Source organism: Hyperolius riggenbachi, chromosome 3 (assembly GCF_040937935.1).
Source record: "Hyperolius riggenbachi isolate aHypRig1 chromosome 3, aHypRig1.pri, whole genome shotgun sequence".
Lineage (NCBI taxonomy): Eukaryota > Metazoa > Chordata > Amphibia > Anura > Hyperoliidae > Hyperolius > Hyperolius riggenbachi.
In genome coordinates this window covers 255,495,720-255,520,571 of record NC_090648.1, presented here as the reverse complement: position 1 = coordinate 255,520,571, position 24,852 = coordinate 255,495,720, and the positions used below count along the sequence as shown (strand labels likewise).

The 24,852-nt window shown below is 37.7% G+C and overlaps 1 protein-coding gene across 9 annotated transcripts in view; it reads right to left on the bottom strand.

The window, feature by feature from the left end:
* Positions 1–24,852, bottom strand: part of CACNA2D1 (calcium voltage-gated channel auxiliary subunit alpha2delta 1) — an 846,695-nt gene that overhangs the window by 88,527 nt on the left and 733,316 nt on the right. For 4 of the 9 annotated variants that reach the window (XM_068276177.1, XM_068276180.1, XM_068276178.1 and 1 more), the window contains exons 17-22: positions 24,422–24,496; positions 23,570–23,644; positions 15,442–15,498; positions 6,667–6,738; positions 4,980–5,051; positions 4,028–4,089 (exon numbers count right to left, since the gene is read on the bottom strand). In XM_068276177.1, the coding sequence (XP_068132278.1) occupies positions 4,028–4,089; positions 4,980–5,051; positions 6,667–6,738; positions 15,442–15,498; positions 23,570–23,644; positions 24,422–24,496 (413 nt within the window). Of the gene's footprint in view, positions 1–4,027; positions 4,090–4,979; positions 5,052–6,666; positions 6,739–6,838; positions 6,857–9,573; positions 9,598–15,441; positions 15,499–23,569; positions 23,645–24,421; positions 24,497–24,852 lie in introns of all 9 variants that reach the window. The other 5 variants (XM_068276183.1, XM_068276184.1, XM_068276185.1 and 2 more) reach the window with 3 other exon arrangements.

Genomic DNA, 24,852 nt, shown 5'->3' with positions numbered 1-24,852 from the left:
GTCAAAATATACATCTCTCTTGTACTGACAGTACCTTACCGGCTCCTCTGGTAAGGTTTTGCTAAACTATACCATTACCTGTACTGATAGTACCTTACCAGCTCCTCTGGTAAGGTCCAGTCAAACTATTGAGTTAAAGTTCCTGATAGGCCTTCCAGCCCCTCTGGTAAGGTATATCTAACCATTACTTACTGTTGCACCAAGCACTATTTACACAGTATCGTAGCTAGCTATACTTGCATTATTGGTGATTCTGCAGATCACCATATAATCAGGTATAGTGTCTATTATTGGTGATACTGCAGATCACCTAATAATCAGATCTCTGAGTTGCAACACCCAATCGTTACATGCCTTTTGTGTACTTTAACTTATTTTGCTTGTCTATACACTGGATGATATAAAATAATCAAAACTTCTACTCCCGCCATCTGCATCACCAGGAGGTCCTCTCATGCCACCTTGATGGAACCACCTATGCTTTGGTGCACAGACCTGGCTGCACAAGTATGTTCTCTTCTGGAAATGCAAATCTGGCTGCTGGAAATCTCAAGTGTTGAGAAATACAGAAAACTAATGGGAAATTTATCTGACTAGACAGGCCATTTGTAACCAACTCTTGGTAGGTAGATGTACCTTTTAATGTACTAATGAACAGAATGATAATAATCCACTATTCCTAATGTTTTTAAATACAAATACCCTGACCATTGTACTTTGCGATGATTTATTTGAATGCTTATTAACTGAATAGGAACATAAAAATTTTAACAAGGAGGGAATACCTTTTTACCAAGATATCCAAGTGGTACCATTAGGTTATATCTCAGAAACACACAAGCAATTAAGTGGAAGACAAAGGTCTGACCTGTGAAATAAGGCTCTGGAAGCTTGCAAATTAGAGCTTGATTCAGAAGCTATTGAAAAATGTCAAACTACATCTGTTCCGAGTCAAACATCTTGTATGTTACTAGGTTCATTAAATCCCTTCCCCTCTGAGCACAGGTGGAGAAATTTAAGTTGGTTGAATCAAGGAGCTCAAAGCTTCACAAGAAGATGGAAAACTATTATTAACACTGACATTGAATTTTCATTTTATTTTCATACTGTGGATGACAAATAAGAGTGGTACATCACTGTATATTTATACTTACATTCTGAAACATTTTGAAGACACTGCTAAAAATGTGCCTATACTACCAGTCCCAGAGTACCATTCTGGAAAACTCTAGACCTCCTGGTCACTCTTGGCATGACCCCAAATTACCAGATCACAGACATATTTTTTAGGAAAATATGTGTTAAAGCTCTTAATAGATGCAATAACAATGCTGCTGCATTAAGTAATTCTTTAACTAGCTTTGCCTAAAAGTTTTCAAGAAAGCCATTCTGGTTAGTCTGGTGAATGCAGCTCAGGCTACCATACCTGCTCTGTGGAAATGGACTGACTCGCCCATTATTCTTCAATGGTGGGCCAAGGTGGATAAGATAGCTCAGATAGAGGAGGAGGTCATTTTCTCATCTCAGGACTAAATTGGTAAGTACATTAACCTCTTTAGCGTAACCCAGAAACAGACTTGGGCCAGAAATCCTCAGCTCAGAGCGGTAACCCTGAGCCTGACTCATGGTAGGAGCTGGGAGGTGAATGCAGAGCATCTTGTGCAGCAGGCTTTGTAACTCACCTCTCCCAGAATCCAGCATCTCCCGTGGACAGAGGGAGAACTGCAGCACCGGATCCAGGGGAGGTGAGTAATGTGCTGGGCTGCCACAGACCTCTCTGCAGGGTGATTTTTTTCTTTGTTTTAGGATCTAAAACTGTGAGAAACAATTGCACCGCTTATAAACTAAAAAAAACCCATAAGTAATCATACCGACAGGAAGGTTAAAACTGAGTTATCTTTAAAGATTCTGTTGAATATAAGGCTGAGATGTCTCGGCGACTGGATTTTTCTGGACTAGTCTCATCTCTCTTTCCCTGTCTTTTTCTCTTCTTTCAATACTTTCTTTGTCTTATCAGTAGAGGTCCCAACCCAGGCACAGGGTGTAAAAGAGAATTTCCCAAAGGGGCAGACAAGTAAGGCTCGGTTACGACTTGGAGCAGATGAAAAAGGGCATGAAAGCGCACAATGAAGCAGGCAAAGTGGACACTTTCATAGGCTTTCATTGCATCTGTGTATCTGACATTTTCCGTTCCATTCCAGAAAAATAAAGCAAGTCAGGACTCTGCATTAAAGCATTGGATCAGTTTCATTTACAAGTGGAAGTGGTTCCTTTTTGTAACAATGAGATTAGTTTCCTGCATTGAGCGGAGGTGCAGAAAATGTACCAAACAGGTACATTTTCTGCACAAGAGGGAACCAAGCCTATCAGCAAAACCCTTAAAAGAGCTTCTAATCAATTTGCAGTGTACAAAACTAAAATTTATTTTTCTGAAGCTGGGCTTTAAAAAGGAGATCAATTGTTAATTTAGATACTATTTAAAAACCATAAGTCCTATTGCCACTCCGATAAATATATTTCTAATATCTCCTTGCGGAGAAATGTATCACTGACAGAAACGCTTCCAATAACTCATTCCTTAACAACATTCAAAGCTGACCTAAAATCTTCCCCTCTTTGGCTGAGGCACCTAGGTCTGGTACCTTAAAACTCTCCTTTTTTTCCAACCTACTCCCCCCCCCCCCCCCCCCCCGATTATTCCATTAAATCAATCTAGCGATGTGCATATGAATGTCAGATTTTATAGTCTTCTCGCTACTGTTATTCCATTGTGTTAACTGTTAATGCTCTCAGATATCCTTTACCACGTTACTGTGAGTGTAAGAATATGCTACTTGTATATCTTGAGTCCCGTAAGGGTAGCTCATTACACCAGCCTGTACTGTTTTTGATTGTTATAAAATAATAAAGAAGTAAAGAAGTATTTAAAATAAATAAAGTTAAAATATATATATATATATATATATATATATATATATATATATATATATATATATATATATATACATATATATATATATACACATATATATATATATATATATATATATATATACACACACACATATATATATATATACACACACATATATATATATATATATACACACACATATATATATATATACACACACATATATATATATATACACACACATATATATATATATATATATATATATATATATACACACATATATGTGTATATATATATATATATACACATATATATATATATATATATATATATATATATATATATATATATATATATATATATATATATATATATATATATATATATATATACACACACACACATATATATATATATATATATATATATATATATATATATATATATATATATATTGAAGAATCATTAATTCACTTCTTAAAGATAACAGTCAATCATTATGTGACCTGAGATGTCCATTACCGGCTCAACATTTGCACTCTTTTGTCCTGAATGTGTTACTATTGGTGGGAATCATTAGCTTATAAGCATAGCAACACCTTAAGGATTCATAATTATATTGTATAAAATACAGTTAGTACAAATGCAGTTGTTCTGGATTAGTCTATTCCTCCATGGGTATACAATAATAATCTCGAATCTCAGCATATCCTAACCTATAAGGTATGCAGTGAGATACTCATCGTATACCCATGGAGGCATGTGTTAATGAGTGACACAGTCTTGTAAAGGGACAGACTAAAACAGAATAAATGCAATTGTTCTTGCTGTATTGTATAGTATTTAAAAATGAATCCTTAAGGTGTTATACAGTAAATTAATGATTCCAATAAACAGTAGCACATTCCTAGCATCATTTCAACATTCTCAATAAAATTGGTGTTTTAGACGGAAATAGGGATTTGGAAACAAGTATCCACAATTTTGAATTTGTCTATATAAACTCTTTAGTCTATTATTTTCAGAGGTACTAGAATAAAAATGCATACACACGTTAAAACACATCTGGATGCTTATAACTATATAAACACATATGCAAGTTAGAAATACCTGTAGTCTGTTCCATTTACTGGACCCCACGTATATGTTCTGTTCGCTTTATCAATGTACCTCTAAAAGATAAGACATCCTTTAGATTCATTGATTACATCATTAGGCATTTAATATACTTGCAAGACAAAATGGATGAATAATATGCCAAGAAAACCTATATTAATATAATAAAGCTGCACATTCAGATGCTGATTTTTATTGATTTTGTAAATGTAGATACTCTACCCTAGAGGAATTGAGCATATTTACAAAAAATTGCACTTTTTATAATCCCTCTATAGAAATGCAAATTCATGTCAATGTCAAAGTTATTTTGCATGCTTCAAACCAAAGATATCTGGAACACCATGCACCCCAAAGGCAACCCAAACATTCAGCTGCTACAAAAGAACAAGCTTATCTTCATCTACAATGGCCCACATTTAACCTCATAATTAGGAGAATAAGACAAATAAACAGTCACACTTTACTTTTGTAAAGATTAAAGACAGAACTTTGGTTCCTTGCATATTACCAGATTATCTAAAAATAACTTTTATTTGGCACATGGCTACAACTATGATATTTTCCAGAAAACATGCTTGCTTAATCCATAAAACGGTTGTATCAACAACACATTTATACTGAAAAAGAAAAAAAAAAGCCCTATGTGATAAGTTACATACACAAATATATAGTGGCATTGCAGAATTAAAGCAAACTGATTTTCAGAAAAGATCCGTCTGCAAAATATCACATTGTAAACGGCAAGAGATACCATTCTTAGAACCAAGTGAGAGCTAAAATGTATTATATGATGTTTGTTTGCGCTTCCAAATGCACCTTCTTTCAATCAACAAGTATATGCAAGATCAATAACGCTAAGAAACTTAGAAAAAATATTGGAGATGGCATTTATCCTTATATTGATGACTGCTAAAACACTACAATACAGTTCAATGAGTCTTACCTCATCTTGGGATTTAACTAATGTTTGGAAGGTGCGTTCTCCGGTCTCTCCATCTATCATTCTAGTACGAATCTGAAACAAAATACTGCATGGTACACATTCATAAAATTAACATAAAAACAGGCATCCTTAAATTATACTTCTCATATTAAAGTCTATTCTCATATTGAATCTATACATCAGAAAAAAAGGGTGTTGGGTGGTTACAATTAGAAAAAAGGCAAAAAGCAGCTTAGGTTAGAGAATTCAAACATTTTGTGAATCATCCTCGAAGTCTGTTAGCCAGATTGCATATTAATGCAAATGGAAGGTTCTCTTTAAAGCAGAACCACATTAAGAAAATAATAATAAAACGACATACTTTTGCATGCTTTTTAAGTTTATAGTATTCCTTTCTTACATTTCTTTTCAAATGTCATTGTGCAAGATTTATATTTTTATTTTTTCACCCATAAAATGAGATAGGAGGCCTGTTATCCAGATTTCACATACATTTTACATCTCCAGCATTCATATCCTTATTTTGACAGCGATTTACACAACAACTTTATAGAAAAAAAAAATGTTCCATGATTATGTCTACTCTCTTTGCTCTCTATCTATTTTACATGAAACTTTTTTTTTAATTCCAAACAACTGTATATTGTATTGTTTTCAATATTTGAATTAACATTTATTTCCATTAATATTAAGCTGAACCAATATCAGTAAAAAAAATGTTGATGTAACGTGAGCTGTGCAGGCTTTCATGGTATTATTTTATATCTCTTCGCTGCACCTGCTTTTTTTTTGCACAATGGTTTTTTCACATATAATATAATGCATTTATTCAAGAAAGCGCTCAGGAAATTGCAATTTTTTAAAGCGTTTTGCGATTTCCCTATGTTTACCATTAAATGCTCAGGAAAAGTTGCAGGAGCCGCATTTGCGAGTAGATAGAAAGCTTATCACTTACGTGAGAACATTCACATAAGCGACCATTGCACTAGCAAAAGGCGATTTTTTTTAATCGACAGTGCTAAAAAAGAGCAAAATCGCTCTAAGTGTGAACAAGTCGTAAATGATATCTATCATCCCTGATCACTAGTAAGTAAATACACAGTAGATTGGCACTAGAATAGAAGGAAAAAAGCAATTGACACTTTTTAACTTCCTCAGTCCAAAAAAAATTAATCTTCATGAAATTTCCCTTTAGGCTAGGTTTCCACTGCTTCGAATCTGGGCCGATTCTCCACCCACAAATTAGGATGGGATTTGGCAGCCTACTGAAGTCAATAGAAAGCATCTCAATTCGTGGGTGGGGAAAAAATCTGATGGCCTGCAGCATAATCTCGTGACACCCGTCCAAATCCCACAGCTGTGCATAGCGCAGCTAGAGGGATTCGGCTGCAAGACGCTGGAGATCTGTGCCGGCATCGCGTCTGGCAAGAAGCATGCTGAGCACAGTGGAAATGTAGCCTTAATTTAATTTCAGCTTCACAACTCACTTAGAAAATCAGTTGGACTGATATGGAAATATAAATATTTCAGGCTTACTAGTTATTGAAAGTGAGCACCCCATTACCATTTTAATTCCCTTAGTAAACTGTGCTGAATACAAGAATAAAAAATATAATAAAATAAGCAGAATTATGGTATTTAGCATACTACAAAACAACCAGAAGATATGATGGAAACACACTTGTACCTCTACTTTATGTTCATTTTCCAGTTCTGCATCCAAGAAATCAAGTGTAACTGGTTCCTGGGATTTTGGATTCTGTGGCAGAGAAAATAAATTATAAAGTAACAGCTATACAGAAAAGGACTAAAGTTCACTAAAAAAAGGCCTAAACTACCTGAGGTAACAGAAAACTTACCGTTTTGGATTTGTTGCGCTATGAAGCAATAACCATTTGACATTGATACATTATATCAGAATGTAAAAAAAAAAATGTACTATGCTACTTTTAAGGCTTAAGTTCTATGATGATACGACTATGTGCAATAAAACGAATGGCTACAGCTATAAAGCAGAACAGATTATTAGCACGGTGGCGTAGTGGATAGAACTCTCGCCTTGCAGTACTGGATCCCCAGTTTGCATCCCAAGTCAGGGCACTATCTGCACAGAGTTTATATGCTCTCCCCATGTCTGTGTGGGTTTCCTCTGGGCACTCCCGTTTCTTTCCATATTCCAAAAACATAAACATAAGTTAATTGGCTTCTCTCTAGAAATTGGCCCTAGACTATGATGGACATACGACTATGGTAGAGATTAGATTGTGAGTCCCTCCGAGGGACACTCTGTACAGTGCTGCAGAAGATGTTGGCGTTATATAAATACTAAATAATAATAATTAATATTAAGTGTGAGTTCAATCTATCCTAATTTCATGATTTGCATTTTTGGGCATTTTTTTTATTTTCTACAACTAGCTGGTTCCTATCCACAATGCAGATCCCCAGAAATTCAGGGTATTTAGATTTGTTCAAGAATTTTTCACCTTTTATAAAACATGTTTTCAGGATGTTCACTAACTTACCACCTTGAGTTTACCAATGTTATCTTACCAAAATCATCATCACTGTTTTCCACTGTCCACATCTTGTGTTAACTGTATTAATGTTTAAAACCAACTCTACTTTTCAAATTAGCTTTCCTGATCCTCAAGTTCATCAATATCAGTATTTAGTTTTGTACTATTCTGCATTCTATATTTTTTTATCTATTCTTTAACTTTTACAACTCATTCCAGTCATTAAATTTCTTACACTTATCAAAAAAACGGCATTATCTTTTTCCTTCAGCCGAACGCCATGTGCTTTTTTCTAAGTGTAGTATGCTTGATGCCTTTCTCTTCCATAGCATCCTCTTAAAGGACAGTTAAAGTGAGAGGAATATGAAGGCTGCCATATTAAATTTCCTTTTAAACAACACCAGTTTAATTATTTTTAAACTGTGCATGCGCAGAATGCTCGCTTCTAAGGATTGAGGATGATTGAGGAGGTGGGTGGCCAAGGCCACGCATGCAGGACTTAGCATGACTTGCAGATATTTCAGAGGGGTAATGACACACAATTGTTACCAAATGTACATTTACTAAATTCGAGCTTAAAGGGAACCAGAGAGGAAGGACAGTACATTTTTTTTAAAGATTTCATACATACCTATGGCTTCCTCCAGCCCCATAAGTCCAGATCACTCCCACGCCGCAATCATCCGCTTCCTCTATCGCCGGTACCGGATCCCGTCACTTCCGGCGGATGCGACCAATTGTCCGCATACACAGGGGCTCCCTCCATACCCTTACGCATGTGGCTGCGTAGTAAGGCGCCGCAGGTATAAGGATAAGGATAGAGTACCAGTGATGCGGAAAATTGGCAGCATGCTTCCGCCGACTGGCCGAAAGTACGGGACCCGGTACCGGCGAATACAGGCAACGGAGGACGGCAGCGTGGGAGCGATCCAGGCTTATGGGGCTGGAAGCCCCAGGTATGTATAAAATCTTTTACCTTCTTCAGCTCTTGTTCTCTTTAAAGCCAGTAGATACATATGCAATATGTTTCTTGTGTTTTCCTTTATCATACATTTAAATGGCTTTGCAGAGATCTTTGAAATGGAAGGGTCATCTTTTGTTGATAAAAAAAGAATAATAATAATTTTAGTTCAAGTCTATGACAGCAAAAATATAATGGCCCTTATTCAGTTCATTTTTTTCTCACATGTTTTCTCCTAGGAGATACATTTTCACCTTCTGTTTAAAATAATATTTCAGCACTCTGCAATTGAAAAAGTATCAAAAAGTAGGTGAAAAAAGTACTGTCATAATTATTCTGAGTATTTTCTAGCTTGCTTGTGACTTGTAAGGCATTTAATTGGTAAGATAGGAAAATACCACCTAGAAGAAAACTTAGGAGAAAAAGTGAATTGAATAACGGCCAGCATTTTCGAAGAAAGTGAGTGAATATTTTATAGGCCTTTTATAATCTATTCTAAACGCAGTAAAATATTTTAATATATACATATTTGTAATTTGAAGGAACACATAAGATTTATCCAAACCATCCAATGACCTACATGAACCATCTAATGCTGAACCTTGCATGGCATGCATGACCTACAAATTACATTTTAAGATATGTCTGTACATATGAGGTCTCAGGCTACAAATGGCAGCACCAATGCAATACATGCTAGTATAACATAAACCTGTATGTTGTAAGTGTTAACCAAAAGTGGTACATTATAGCACACACAAGAAGTAGTTATGCCATACATTTGGGATTTTTGGGATTACGCTCTGTCTTGTGCACTTTTTGTGTTCCTGCAGCCCCTCAACCCAAATATAAAAATGGCGACCTTTCTCTGGATCACTATGGGCATAGCCATTTGGTATTTATATAAAAATGCCCTAAACTTTCATTTAGTTAAATCTTTATGTCACTTGTGGCAAAATTCCCCACAGCTAGAGAACTCATGTCCTTGTAATATACAAGAATGTAATTCATACAGTTAAATAAAATAAATGAATTAAATAAATACAGGGCTAAGCTATAAAACAAGACTTAAATATGCATCTTTTCTGATTTAATGTAAGAAAATAAATATTACTAGTTTTAGATTTCGGATCCTCTTCTGTACCATGTATGGAAAATGTGAAATGATTGAACAAACATATAATAAAGAGCAAAATAATCAAAATGCAGAAGAAGGCAGAATCTTACATGCAATGGATTATGATCAGAACAGCCAGACCCAAGAAACATGCACGGAAAGCATTGGCAATGCAGAACAGAAATTTTCCATTCCAATAAAAAGGGACAGAAAAAAATACAATAATGATAAATAAAGTAGCAGTTATACATCTTAAAAACAACTCAAAGAAAAATAAAATTGTTTTTGATAGTTTGAAAAGGATTTAAGATGTCTTTAGGGTCCTTATTGCTGTCTTTGTTCCAGTTGGTGATTTTTTTCTGAATTTTCTATCGAATAGCATCACTTTGACCCTGGTGGTCCTGGGCAGTGTTGCTTGAGAATTTTCGCCTTCCAGCTTGAAGGAGGAAGTGAAACTTGCAATGCGTCCAATAGGACGTGTGCAAGCTGTTTGGAGTGCATGCAGGACACCGGAAATATGGGTAAATAACCCCTAATCATCGAACCGCACAGCTGCAGCAATTAAGGCTAATTTTAATTTTAATTATGAATTCACATCCTTACGGACTCGTGATTACTCGTGAGCCCATCCCTGGTCCAGGGGACTGAATATGAGGGACAACAGTAAGCAGGTGATGGTAGTTGTAACTTTTCCTCACACTATGTTAAAGGTTTAATTTGCTGTTGCCTTTGTTCATGTTGGACCGGTTTACTAACTTCCTCTCAGGACATGGAATAAATAAGTCTCAAAGAATTTATTCAAACAGCAATAAAAAACCCAAACATGTTATAATCCTTTCAGTATTATTCCACGGTAAAATGAGAAACATTCCTGGAGGTAGTTTTTGTATTTGAAATTTAGGTGAGAATTTGAAAATTGAAATTATAGCCAGTTTCATGCACCAGCTTAGGGTAGCCTTTAGTACACAAAAAGTATTTTCAAACAGCTGTTCATTCTGACATGAAAGCTGACTCCGTGTAACTTCTATAAACCACCAGTAGGGCCAAAAGATACACATTTCTCCAGGAAGATTTAATTTGGTGTCCAGCTCTCCTCTCCTCTAATCTGCAGGTCTCTTCACAATTGCACAACTGTGTTGCTTTAAGCAAGTATCCCTGTCCTTCAACATCTATCTGACTCACCATTTTAAGTCATGGTAAAGGTAAGTGGGTAGTGGTACCATTAGGTCTCTTTTCCATCAGTGGCTGAACTGCTCATTTGACGGGCAGTTCAGCCTCTCAGCTGCCAGCCACAAACACCATTCAGCTGCAATTGCATGCAGCCAAGCTGTAACATTTGGTAACACTGCAAGTGTCACATTTGACAGAGTAGTATTACCCGGGACTAAAAAGTTCTCATGTACATCTGAGATATAACTCAATGGGGGGGGGGGGGGGGGCTGCCTGTCTACTGCCTACGCCAAGCACTAACAAGCACCTGGCTGGAGGACAGAAGCAGATGACAGGTGGCAAAGAGGTCTTAATCAATGCTGCTAACTTTACTTTTCTATAGAGGGGATTATTGGAAGGAACATCACCTGGTGGCCTTTCTAGATGGCCTTGCTTGATAATCTTAACATCTGTCATAGAAGTGCTAAGGAGAAATACTGCATACATACGTACTTGTTGTTATTTGTTTTTTAAGTAGGATAGTACCGAAGGCACTTTTTAGGCACTTTCCCATCATATTCCCTCTCTGTCTCCTTCTTTCATATCGTGCCTTTAAAGTTGGAATGTTAACACTAACCTGCCATTCTGATCCTAATTTTTTGCTCTTGACTTCTAAGACTAACCTTCCTTTCTGCTCTTCGAAAACCAATCAAACCTTGTAATTTGGGCAATATGAGTTCAGCTACAATGTAGCTAAACTCAATACTTATTGGAGTGTCGTCCCTGCCGCACCAAGGACTTGGCTATATCATAGCCATGTGGTCATGCCAAATGATAATGATATAACTAGGGTGAGCTCTGCTATAATGCTCTGAAACTCAAGTACATATTATTTTGGCACCGGGCCGTTGGGCGCAGGGCAAGCTGAATGATGACTCTCCCTGCTGCTGCTAACATCTAGCGTTGAATACTATTCCCCCTCAGAGGTGTTGCAACTGGGAGGGAGATGTAATTTGGGGTCTGGCGATCACTGGACTACCAAATTACCATTAAGCAGGGCGCGCAGCATAGGATTGCTGCTATGACGGTACCCAGCCCCGCATGCCGAAATTAACTGATTCGCTGAAACTCAGGTCTGTGGCAACCTAGAAATGAAAGTGTTTATTGCGGGCTATGGGTAGTCATTACGCAACAGCTGCCAAATGAGCAAAAAAAACCTTCTTTCGGAAAATGCTTGCCGAGAAAAAAAATATAAAGAGAGATGGACTAGGGACATGCATGATTCTGTGTAGGGGAGGTGTCACTTTAAAATAATTCCAAGATGCAAAGTAGCTATAATTTCAAATTCTTGCATGCTTTATGAAGTACTTAACATTTATAAACAATCCATAAAAAAGTATTTCACAACAAAAATAACTTAAATATACATGAAATATCAGACAGTAAAACAATAAAAAAAAAAATTATATGACAGAGCACAAAATGTTTCATGCACATTATAATAATGGTATCATGCAAATGTAGTCACTGGCATGCAGCACAGGTAGTAGATAAAGTATACACAAATGAGGGAAATTGCTAACAGTAAAACAGATTATTATTATCTTGGATGTTGTATTAAGTTAGACAAACTTTGGTGAATGTCATGCACATTGTGGGAAAGTGAAAATGCAGAAGTTTAACTGTAGATGATTTACTGTGTTTAGGCTTCAAACTGAAATATCAACTTTCTGGTGTGACTTTAAGCCACGAGAATTGTGATGGGAGTTTCTAAAAAAAATTCTTGAAACACAAAGACACATATAATAATATGTACATTTCAGCAGAGTTGCACAGTTTCTGTGACAGCGCACTAACCTTACCTATCTCTATTCAGCTACTATATGTAAGTGGTAACCACTCTTGCTTATCACTCTTAAGGTGGCCACACACCGCACAATTTTTTTAAAAAATATGACTAATATGCCACACACCTATGTTCAATTTTTCCCCAATTATGATAAAACTGATTGGAAACTCTGAGAAAATTGCTTGGGTGTGTATATTAATAAATTGACAATCTAACACACACCATACAATCTTTAAAAAAATTGAAGAGAAATATCTGGCATTTCAGATCGATATAAATCGAAAACACCGGGAATTCCGATCAGATTTTTCAGTCGAATGAAAAAAAAGCTCTCTGTTAGAATGTAAGTATACTTGAATTCTAGGATTTTTCCGGGCGATATGATAGTTTTTATCAAATTGCTGTAAAATCGGAACATTTTATTGTATCTTGTGTGGCCACCTTTAGGTTTTGTATTAGAAAAAAAGTAGACTGTGTGCATGGAGAATGTATGTTCTCTATTCCCGTACGTTTCTATCCGGAACTTTTATTTGTAGGTTAATAGGTGTCTGATCAGATTGTCCCTAGTGTGTGCATGTGGTAGGAGCTGCTCAAGTATGAGCAAGGCATATAGTAGATTTACAAAATAAATGATGGTAAAATTCCATTCCTGCCCTAATGCTTTAAAGCACATTTGCAACTTAGTAATGTTACTATTTAAAGTCCTGTAGACAAAAAATCTTGCAGGGACCTTTATACTGCCCATGGGTGAGGCATATCTGAGACATGATGTAACTTATGACTGTCTCAGGCTAAGTTCACAGTGGGACGTTAAAGTCGTGCGTTAAAACAGCATTTAACGCAGAATAACTCACTGCAATGAAAAATCAATGCCCTGTTCACAGTGCACACGTTGCGTTTGTGTCTAACGCTGCACGTTAAGTAAAAGTACTGCATGCAGTGCGTTATACACGTTATTAGCTGCGTTGGACTGTTTGCACATGCTCAGTAATGACTTGGAAGCATACTTTTCATTGCCTGTAGTTTTTACTGTATCTGCTGTATGTGACGGTAACGCTGCGTTGCCACTTTTTGGGCGCGTTGCGTTGTAAGCTTGCGGTGCGACTTTAACGTGGCATCAAAACGCAACGTCCCACTGTGAATCTAGCCTCAATCTCTCTTATAATCAGAGCATTATTTTTGGGCGCAGAAAAATAAAATACCAGCCTGAGAGCGGTTTCACACTGGGGGATGTTTACATTGCAAATGCCAATTGTGAAATCGCTAGTGCAGTGTCTCCCTATGGAAGCATTCACACTGCTGCAATGCAACTGCAAAAGAGCTGCATGTTGCACATAAGAAGAGATTGTACTGCAATTCTCATTCACGGACAGAAAATAGCAAATGCAATTGGCAAAGAACTGCAGAAAAAAGATCACTGCAAAATTGTGATTGTTTAGCGATTGCAATTTTGTTGGTGATTTTTCGTGGGAAACAGCCCTTAACTATCTTTTGAGCTCAACAAATGCTGTTGTACCTAATTATTTTCATGTAGACTATGTGTGCCATTTCTACGGTCTCTGTGTAGCTACAGGATAGGACATGTCTAATTGTTTAATGTGCAATGCTACCTACTACAGTCCTGTGTTATTATTTATAATTGACACCAAGTCTGGACAAAAAGGTTTATGGTTTGTGTTTTGGTTTATGGACTTCTCCTGAGTACAATTCAGTTATTGTTATGCATATTTACAAACTGAAGAGCTGTTGCGATAGTACTTTCAGCTGGACCCTTTCTTTTGTCCTAAAAACTATTCACTGGTTAGAGAAAGGGGGGGGATATGCTGCATGGGGCTGGATGACCAACCTTATTTAAATGTGCAACCCATTTGTTATTACCCTACTAGTAAGCACCAAAAACACTTTAGAGCTTTTTTGCTTCCACTATGTGCGCATTGCATTGATTTAATAAATATCAGAGTCAGCAATTCCCCAAGCATGGATCCTTTCTTTTTTGGCTATTTACTGCTTGTACAAGATATTTCTTCTGTTCAGATGAGGTGCAGCAATTATTCAGACACTTATACATGCTGATAATCCATCTACTCTAATCATCATAACTAGCTGGCTTGTGCATGAATGTCGGCTGGCTTTTGTTGGCAAGAATAAATGGATTAAATGTACACAAGTATCGAAGTATTTCCTGCGTGTCATTTTTTCTTCGGCCTTCACCGACAAATTGTCCACCACTTGCCCTCTTTGCTACATTAATCTTCATATCTCTACTAAAATCATAGCAAAGACTGCATACAGCTAACAGAACAACCTTAAATTGCCACAGTCACTGAATACTGATGCAGTCAGGCATATAATGCTGTAAAATCATAAAGCAAAGCTTATAAGCCCAAACTGTATACCTCTGCAGCAACATATAAGACATTTGAACACACAAAACCACTCATCCTTAATTTAGAGTTGGCAAACCACATTTAAAAATAAAGGCAATGTAATTCCAAATTGTTGAAAAATACATTTATTTGCTACTAGCCACAGAGATAGGATTGAGCAAAATAAAATTCTGATTACATATGTAATTTCCAACTCTAAACAAGTTACACCTGCTTAATATGTGCCATCATAAAAAACCTTTGGCGGCATGGTAAGCTTGCTGAAGTAATGCCTCGGCCAACTTAGCGATGGGCCAAAACCTCATTTGCAACATTTGTTATTGAAGCCTTCCACTTTAACTTTTTTTTGTATGTAAATAAGACTCCGTGGAGAAGAGTCTACAAGACATGCTTAGAAATAAGCTTATATAAGCCTTCAAAGTTAGTCAATAGCAGCTGGCCATACACATTTAAAACCAGCTCATTTACATTCATCATTACCTGATAATCAGGCCTTCTTTTCCTCAAATTAATCAAGGGAATACCTAAACCTATAGGCTGAAGTTGCAAAGATAGTTCATATTTGTACTTGTTGGACAGAAAAGTGTTCTTACAGCCTATTCCTTTGAATAGGTAATAAAGCTGAGCTGTTAAGAGATCCTCCTACATTCTCTGGGAAATGTTCATGATGCCCCAGGAACCCTCAGTCACTAAATTTGCAAAACAACGTTCCTGTATTAGAAGTCAGCGCACTACTGTATTATCATGTTCCCTGTGTACTGAAATACAGAGTCAAGATTAAACAATCAGCTCAGCTTTACTACCTACATCTAATTAAAATAATTACATTGGTTGAACAGACATTTTATAAACACAATCTAAAAGAAAGTTATTTAGGTAACATGCACATTTTGTTTTTATAGGGGCTTCTACCTCATTTCCTCTTGCTTTGCTGTGTTAACTGTTGGCTGTCAGTTTTGAGCCCAGATCTCTTTACATTTTGCCATGTGTATTTGCCAAGCTTTGTGAGCTCATCATTTGATGGTTATTAGCCTGATTGAGAGGCTCCCATGTCTTATGCTGTGTACTGTTTGGTGTGTGCAGAGGCAAAGGGGTAATCTGCTGGTGGGTCTCTCCCCCTGATGTCAGACTGCTCTCTACAAGGTTAAGAACTCATGGCCCTATGGGCCACCTCAGGTTAAGTCTTTTCTCATGCTTTTTATCCTTTACCAGACATGTGCCCAATCAAGGATACACTCATTTTGTGTGTAAGATGCAGTAGCATCCACTGTTTCAGTATAGGGACGCCTCTAAGAGACTGGCCTAGCTTATTTTGGGATGTTGTGTTAGCCGCTGGCTATCTGTGAGTTTTGAGCCCAAGTCCCTTTAAATTTTAACCAGTAGAGTAAAGTCTGTGAGTAGGTTCACTTTTCTATACGTTCTGGCTTTTAAAACCAGTAAGTGACTATGGGCTTGATTCAGACTGGCCACTTTGCATGTGCCAGCACCGTAGTTAGCACATGCAAACTACTTAGCACCCTAGTTTTTTTTAAAAAAAATCAGTGTTTATTCAACAAAGAAAAGGAACATATGACAGAATATGCAGTGTAGCAGTGCGCCTCCTAACTTTTTCAACAGTAGCTTCAGCATCAATTATCACTGTGGAAGATGAGAGGTATTGTTAACAATAATATAATGATCGTCACATAATATATAGAGCTCAGATTGAATTTAAATTTCCAAATATTCTATCTTTTACAAGATCATAATTAGCAAGACCAGGGGTATCTAACCATGGATCTTAGCACCCTAATTAGCACGGTGCTAAGTAGTAGTTTGCATGTCCTAAGTTAAGTAGTTTGAATGTGCTAACTACGGTGCTAAGTTTGTATGTGCTAACTACTTAGCATCCTAGTTAGCACGCCCAAAGCCTTTAGGCGTGCTAACTGGGTTAGCACCGTTTACTGAATCGAGCCCTAAGTCTATAGTCATAATTTACCCCTGAAGGATATAGGGAATCTTGTGACATTCCCATACTGTGTCTTTATGGTTACAGCTTATGGTGTGCTATAACTAGTTAAAGGAGACCTGTAGTTAGAGGTATATGGAGGCTGCCATGTTGATTTCCTTTTAAGCAATACCAGTTGCCTGGCAGCCCTGCTGAGCTATCTGCCTGCTGTAGTATAAATCACACCAGAAACAAGCATGCAGCTAATCTTGTTAGATCTGACAAAAATGTCAGAAATACCTGATCTGCTGCATGCTTGTTCAGGGGCTACGGCTAAAAGTATTAGAGGCAGAGGATCAGCATGATAGCCAGGCAACTGGTATTGCGCACCCTCCATATACCTCTCACTACAGTTCTCCTTTTTTCACTTTGCATAACCAAGGAGTAGCAAAGGGAAGGGTAATTTGTACATTCCCTTGCTTTGGCATTGAACTTTTCTTTCCTCTGCAAATCAAGAAATATCAACAAACACAAATGTGTGAAATGATACCTTGCTTGTAGCACATAACAACTTTTTTAACCCTTTCCCTGTTGAATGAAAAATGTTTTTGTGCATGCTGTGGCACCACATGTTTTTCTCCCCTGCCCCAGACAGGCAGCCTAAATTTTAGAGTGGTGCAGGCAGCACTTGATATATTTACCTGTTCAAGTTGCAGGATCAGCTCTCCTCTACCTCCACCGAGTGGGTGCTGTAATGCTGACATCCTCTTCTGATATGACATGTGATTGGGACCCAGAGGATGATGTCAGCATTACAGCGCCACGACGAGCTGAAAGAGGGGTGGTGGAAGAGTCTCTTCCATCACGCCTCTTCTACTATCGAGCAGCCCTGCAAGGGTCATCATCATCCTTTGCTTCCCTATCACATCATATCATGTAATCAAGACCCAGAACAGGAAGTTGACATTACAGTGCCCGCTCGGTGGTGTACGAGGGGAGCTGATCCCTGTGCCACTCTGCATTAGGTTACATTTGGCAGCCTGAGTAAAGTCAGCTGAGACAGACACAAGATAACTCAGGTCGGGTTGCTTAAATGTTAATTACCAAATTTCTTAATGTGCTTACCACAACAATACAAATTCTGAGAAAATATTTTTTAAAACAGGTTTAAAAAAGAGAATATGTTGTTAAATACAATCTTAGGCCTGGTGCACACCAGAGGAGTTTTTCTGAGCGTTTTGAGTTTTTAAATCTGCTGCTAATGTTATCCTATGTGTCTGTGCACACTGGAGCAATGAGGTTTTGTAAAAAAACCCCATAGCATTACATTGGGAAGAGCTTTTAGAGGTTTCAAAAGCTCTTCCCAATGTAATGCTATGGGTTTTTTTACAAAACCTCATTGCTCAAGTGTGCACAGACACATGGGATAACATTAGCAGCAGATTTAAAAACTCAAAACCTTTAGAAAAACTCCTCTGGTCTGCACCAGGCCTTACATACAAGTCACAAACAAATGACATAAGAAGCACTGAATGGAACATAAGCTTTTTTTTATAATTTAGATACATTATTAACATCTTAAAGTGAACCCGAGATTAGAGTGATATTGATGCTGCCATATTTATTTTCTTTTAAACAATACCAGTTGCCTGGCAGCCCTGCTGATCTATCTGGCTGCAGAAGTGCCTGACTTACACCAGAAACAAGCATGCAGCTAATCTTCTCAGTTCTGACAATATTGTCAGAAACATCTGTTCTGCTACATGCTTATTCAGGGTCTATGGCTGAAAGTATTAAAGGCAATGGATCAGCAGGATAGCCAGGCAATTGGTATTGCTTAACCTCCTGGATGTTACACACGCCGGAGGGTTTGCAGCCAACAGTCCCCCAGGATGATTTTAAGTCATCGCATAGTTGTAATAGCTTCAGCTAGCACTAGGCTAGCTAGCAGTGATGGCCGGCATCCTCAGATTACTTTTGATCCCCCCAATCGCCGCTAAATACATTACCCCACCTGGATCCAGCGATTGGCGCAGCCTCCCCGGACAGCTCCGCTCTTCTCTATGGGGAGGATCGAACATGACATCATGATGTCGGCAACGTCATGACATCATGCGCAGACCCGATCCTCCCCATAAAGAGGACCGGAGATGTGCAGGGAGGCTGCGTGATTGCTGGATCCAGCGGCGATCAGGGGGGATAAAAAGTAATCTGAGGATGCCGGCCACCACTGCTAGCTAGCCTAGTGCTAGCTGAAGCTATTACAACTATGCAAGGATTTAAAATTATACTGGGGGACTCCTGGGGACAGCCGGTGGTATGCCCGACACAGTGTCGGGCATACAGCTAAGGAGGTTAAAAGGAAATAAATATGGCAGCCTTCATATACCTCTCACCTCCGGTTTACTTTGAAGCAAATAAAAAGCTACCATAGATCAAGGCACATTTAAGGCCGCTACACATACTAGAAAGTTGGGGAGATCAATGCTGACAATCTAGCGTCAGTGCAGCCACCCTGTTGTGTTGATGATCATCTTGACTGAAAACACTATTATCCTCTGCTAGAATCTGCTCTGGAATGTGCTGCACTGCCATCCAACCTACACTCCCCACAGAAACGGAACACATCACAAAGTGCCACTACATTACTCAGCCTCGAACTGTCACCCAAGGGATCAGGTCCTGAAGCCTGCGGGTGACAATCATCATGTATACGCACCATTTAGGTTTCATCGCACTTTTAAGGAACTTGAACCACTACTAATTTAGGTATCCATGACATGGACATTATATCTAAACCTGATCAGTATTGGAGTTGCTGGTTATTGATAACAACCAGGACTTTTTAGTTGACATTGGTAGTGACTGTACCAGACACATTCAGTATACACACAGAGAAACCGTAACCAAGACTTGAACTTCACCCCAATCAGTAGCCGATACCCCCTTTCCCATGAGAAATCTGTTCTTTTTCACAAATTGATCACCAGGGGGCTCTGTATGGCTGATTGTGTGGAGAAAGCCCTCCCACAGTGTGATGTCAGGACCATGGTTCTGACATCACACTGTGGCAGCCTTATTGCATTGTGGGAAATAACAGCTGTTTACAGCTGTTTTCAACTGCCAAAAAGCAAGCAGCATCTCCTTCCATTGGCATCACTTGCCAGCAGTAAAAATGTGATAAATGTCAGAATGTAAATCAGGTAGAGGAAAGATTTTACAATGGGCAAACGCTGACTAAATCATTTATACATAATTATTGTAAAAATGAAGCACTTTTTTATTACATTATTTTCACTGGAGTTCCTCTTTAACTATCTCTAAAACTATTTTATTATGTATCCCTGCCATTTAACATATTTTAGAATGTGTGTGGAATAGTTATTGGCTGAACAGAAGTATTCTTCTGCAGAAAACCTCCCCTGCGTCTCCACTCCATTACCCTCTATATTTTAAGCTCACAAAGGCAGGGGCCTCCTCCTATAGTTTCTTAGCCTGCTGTAATTTACCATATGAACATGCACCAATAATAGGGATGTCCCAAACCACATATCCTCTATGTACGTATTTGTACTTGTATTGCTGAATGTCATGACTGTACAGTGTTCTTAAACTTCTCATGTATATGTTCCCCAATATTTGTTTTGTACAGCACTAAAGAAGATGATGGTGCTATGTAAATACATAATAATAATAATTCATTTCTGAGCAGTGTTACAGTTACATTAAACCTGAGAGCCTCATCCCAAATGTAAGAATTTTACTAACAAACTGGTTATGTGTAAGAACTACCTGTATACTCTGTTCAAATACCTTGTGTTCCTGAAAGTCAACACCTTATTATTCCTTTTCTTTAAATTACCACATACCAATAAAACATATCTTTTAATATAGTTGGCCTTTTTACATGTAAAGACAAATGTGGGAAAGTGTGAAGGTGCCTTGTCTACCAACAAATGATGAACTATCTCACAAAAGATATACTGTATATGGATGTGACCTTAACAGCTAGCAACATAATTCATTCCATATGTGCGCAAATCATGTGAAAATATATTCCCCAAATCTGCTGAAATTCCCAAAGTGTGATAAACATAACCAGCATTTGATTTAATAAAGTGGCAAAAACAACGATCCAGCTTCTACAAAGGGCTATCTGACAGTTACAGTAACTCATAGGTTCATCTCCAGAGACCTAAAAAGTTCTGTGTTCAAACTTCACTACTCATTAAAGTAGCATTTTCACCATAATTAGCAGGAATGCCACAAATGTAACAAATCTATTTACATTTTTCTATTTAATACACACAGGAATAACTGCACTAAAACTACACACTATGATTTATGACAATCCTTGAAAGGTACTATAAACTAAATATACTTGCTATATTCAGTGATGCTATGAAACTTTATGAAAAGTAATTGTGTTTTTATTCTAAAATAGATTTTTTTTCCTTTTTGCAGATTTCATGATTACATTTAAATTATTGTTTATCAGCTACTTTGTGGTTTTGGACATTTATGGATGTAACTGGAGAGAACACGGTTATCATAGACATATATCTGAAATAATGGTTTCATTGTGACTGATCTCTTAGTCTTTACTTGTTACAAGCACTCTTTTCAAAGCAGAGTTGAATTACTTAAGTTGTAGAACACCGAGAAACCCTGGAGGATGTGCTGAAAGGTTAGTGAGTTATTAATTGTGAGGTTGCAGTCATGGATATGTACACAGGTTTTTTTAAATAAATCTGGGAAGCCACAGTTTGTAAAAGATATGTTCTTGCTGTGGACTGCAATATCAAAAACTTAAGTTATTGTTGATATGAAGAGAAGCAGAGTCTCAGGACCTCAAGATATGCCCATCAACGAAAATGCAGGTGGGCAGAAAACGGCTTCTACCATGACACCGTATGTCACTCAGAGAAAGACCACGCAATACAGGCTGTGCAACCAATATAATGAATCAACAAACTGCGTCTGCCCTGTTCAGACTGCCCTAAGTTGTTCAAATTGTTTCTGACAACAGCACTCAGAGTTTTCGCTATCACAAGTCCCATAGGAGTCACATATACAATGATGAATGACAGTGCTCCTCTTCTACAACCCAGTGACGTCAGACGAACCTGGCTCTGCCCTACATGTTTCGTCCGTGCGGACTCATCAGTGATGGAAGTGGCTGTAGCCTGTTCATTGTTTGACAACACATGCTAGACCCACCTGGATAAAAGGTGAAGATGATCTGGTGAGCAGTTACTATTGTGGGAGAGTCTGCTGTGTTTATACACTGTTTGAGTCACGCGTGCATCACCTTTCACCCGGGGAGTGTGGTCACTTGTATATATCGCAGTAATGCACTATGTGCAGTATGTTTACATTTTGCAGATATAAAGAATTTTAGAAGAGGAGCGCTGTCATTCATCATTGTATATGTGCAACCAATATGTATCAGAAGGAAGCAAGCAGATCCAAGGAATGGAGAAAGAGCAGCTGCACCAAACTGCTGAATACCACTTACATCTGTGTTTCAATGGGTTACATGTGTAAATCCTCTACCATAAGAATTTCTCATAGTAACAAGACCAGCTAAACTGTGGAGCACTCCACATTACACCGCCACAATCTGCTCCCCATCCATACATTACACTTACACTACTGGAATATTTACCACTTGTGTGGTGAGCAATAGAACAATACCATGCTGGCACAGGTTTGTAACTAACGAAAGTCCACATGATACATTTCCCTGCATGTATAATTACAGGTTCAAAGGACAAGTAGATTAATGCCCTGCATATAACTGATGCACATTCAGTACACCCAACCACAGAAATTATTTGGCAGGGTGTTTGACTATTAATGTTTATCAGTTGTATGCAGGACATTCATCTACTAACAAAAGGGTGTATTTTGAATCTGTGATTGAGCCATGATCATTATAGACTGATTTCATGTCTGATCAGACATTTTATAGAATTTTCAACAAATTCAATTTATCTTCAGAAAAATAAATCTTTAATTCTATTTTGGCATACATGCAATCATGTATTGAATAATTGTAAAAATCAAACAATTTGGCTGTATTGAGTACATTCTCCAGTATTCTAAGCTGTTTTCCAACCTTTGTGAATCAACCCCAAGTATCTATTATTTTCAGGACAATCTGCCCCAGAGTATTTGTTTGTCATGATGGCTTGAACTGCCATAAAACAGTATGGGCCCTATTCCAGGTGATAAATAGCTTGCACATGCAAGCTAATGAACACCTGGCCATCACATGAGAATTACCAGCAAACCCAATATTCAAATTCGCTTGCAATGCACTGAGCGTTCGGGAGCATGCGCCTATATCCCGGGTGATGGGGAGCGAGGTATTAAGCTGTGGCGCTGTCCTTCAGCAATACCTCCTTATTAAAGGGAAGTTTTTCACTATAGTTTACACAGAGATCCTACAACTAAATCCAGTCCCTTCTACTTCCTAGGTGGATGCTTATTGTTGATCATATATATATATATATAGACTTATATCTTACACATTAAGCTATACACAAAAATCATTAGTTATTTATAACATGTCAATTAAACATAGCATATAGTGAAAAGTCAATTTTGTATTAATGTTTTTGTTACATGTTAGTAATTTCTATATCAACTAGTATTAGCTGGTGAATATATGGATACCTTTGGTTGAAGATTCGGATGGAGCAGGACATAACCATTAGGATCCAGTGCAAAATAATATCCATTTGGACACAGCTAGGGGAAAACACAAACCATAATTACAAAGTTAAAATATTTTTCAAAAGAAACATTAAAGGGAACTCAAGGTGAGAGGGATATGGAGGCAGCCATATTTATTTACTTTTAAACAATACAGTTGCCTAGCAGTCCTCCTGATCCTGTGTCTCTAATACTTTTAGCCATAGACCCTGAACAAGCATGCAGCAGATCAGATACGCTGACTCAGGTTTTACTGGATTAGCCATATGCTTGTTCCAGGATTTTGACCTAGACACTACTTATGCCAGAAGGTCAACAGGGCTGCCAGGCAACTGGCATTGTTTACAAGGACACAAATATGGCAGCCTCCATATCCCTTTCACCTTGGGCTCCCTTTAACATTTATGTTATTCTAAAATTCATATTAGTAATTCTCAGGGGCCTATTTATAAAGCGGTGATATACAGCTGTTTTATACCTTATCATATCACACCTTCATTGCTGCAGCTTGCAAACAGCAAGCAACCAAAAAAAGCAGAAGAATCACTGTAAATGTCATGGCTCTAATTAGTGGTTAGAGACTGATCAAATGCGATTCCATTGAGTGGGAGGGGTTTACATTCAAGGTGATTGCTAGCATCACAGAAGGGTCATGAATGTAAATCATATTTATTAGGGGCGTATGAAAGACTTTCCCCTGGGTTTAGGTTTAAATACTATGCTTACACACCAACAATATAAAATAAGAAGGGTGTTTATAGTTACAGTTTAAATACAATGAACTCAAAAGATTCACATGGAATAGGTACTTACTGTAAAACGAGGAGTTAGCCTTTTAATATCTTTCAATGAAACATCTACTCCCATTACTCCAAGTATCAGCTGGTTCTGAAATACAAACACAAAATCCAAAGAAACCGGTTCAGATAAAAGTTCAGAAAAAAATCCCTATAAATTGCTATATACGGTATGTTAAATAACAACTTTGTCCACAGTAAAAACACCTAGAATGTCCAAGTGGTCATGTTTCTAAAAATCTGCAAAAACCTTTTTCTTTTAGGTCACACAAACATACCATGTCTGTGGCCACTGACAGCTAATGTAAAATCCTATGTAGTATTTACTTATCTGACTCCAATATTGCTAGAATATTTTTGGTCTGACTTATGAAAACTGTGAAACTCTGCATTGGGAAAAAAAATCCTAATCACATATGTACTAAACAAAACATGGCTACATGAGGC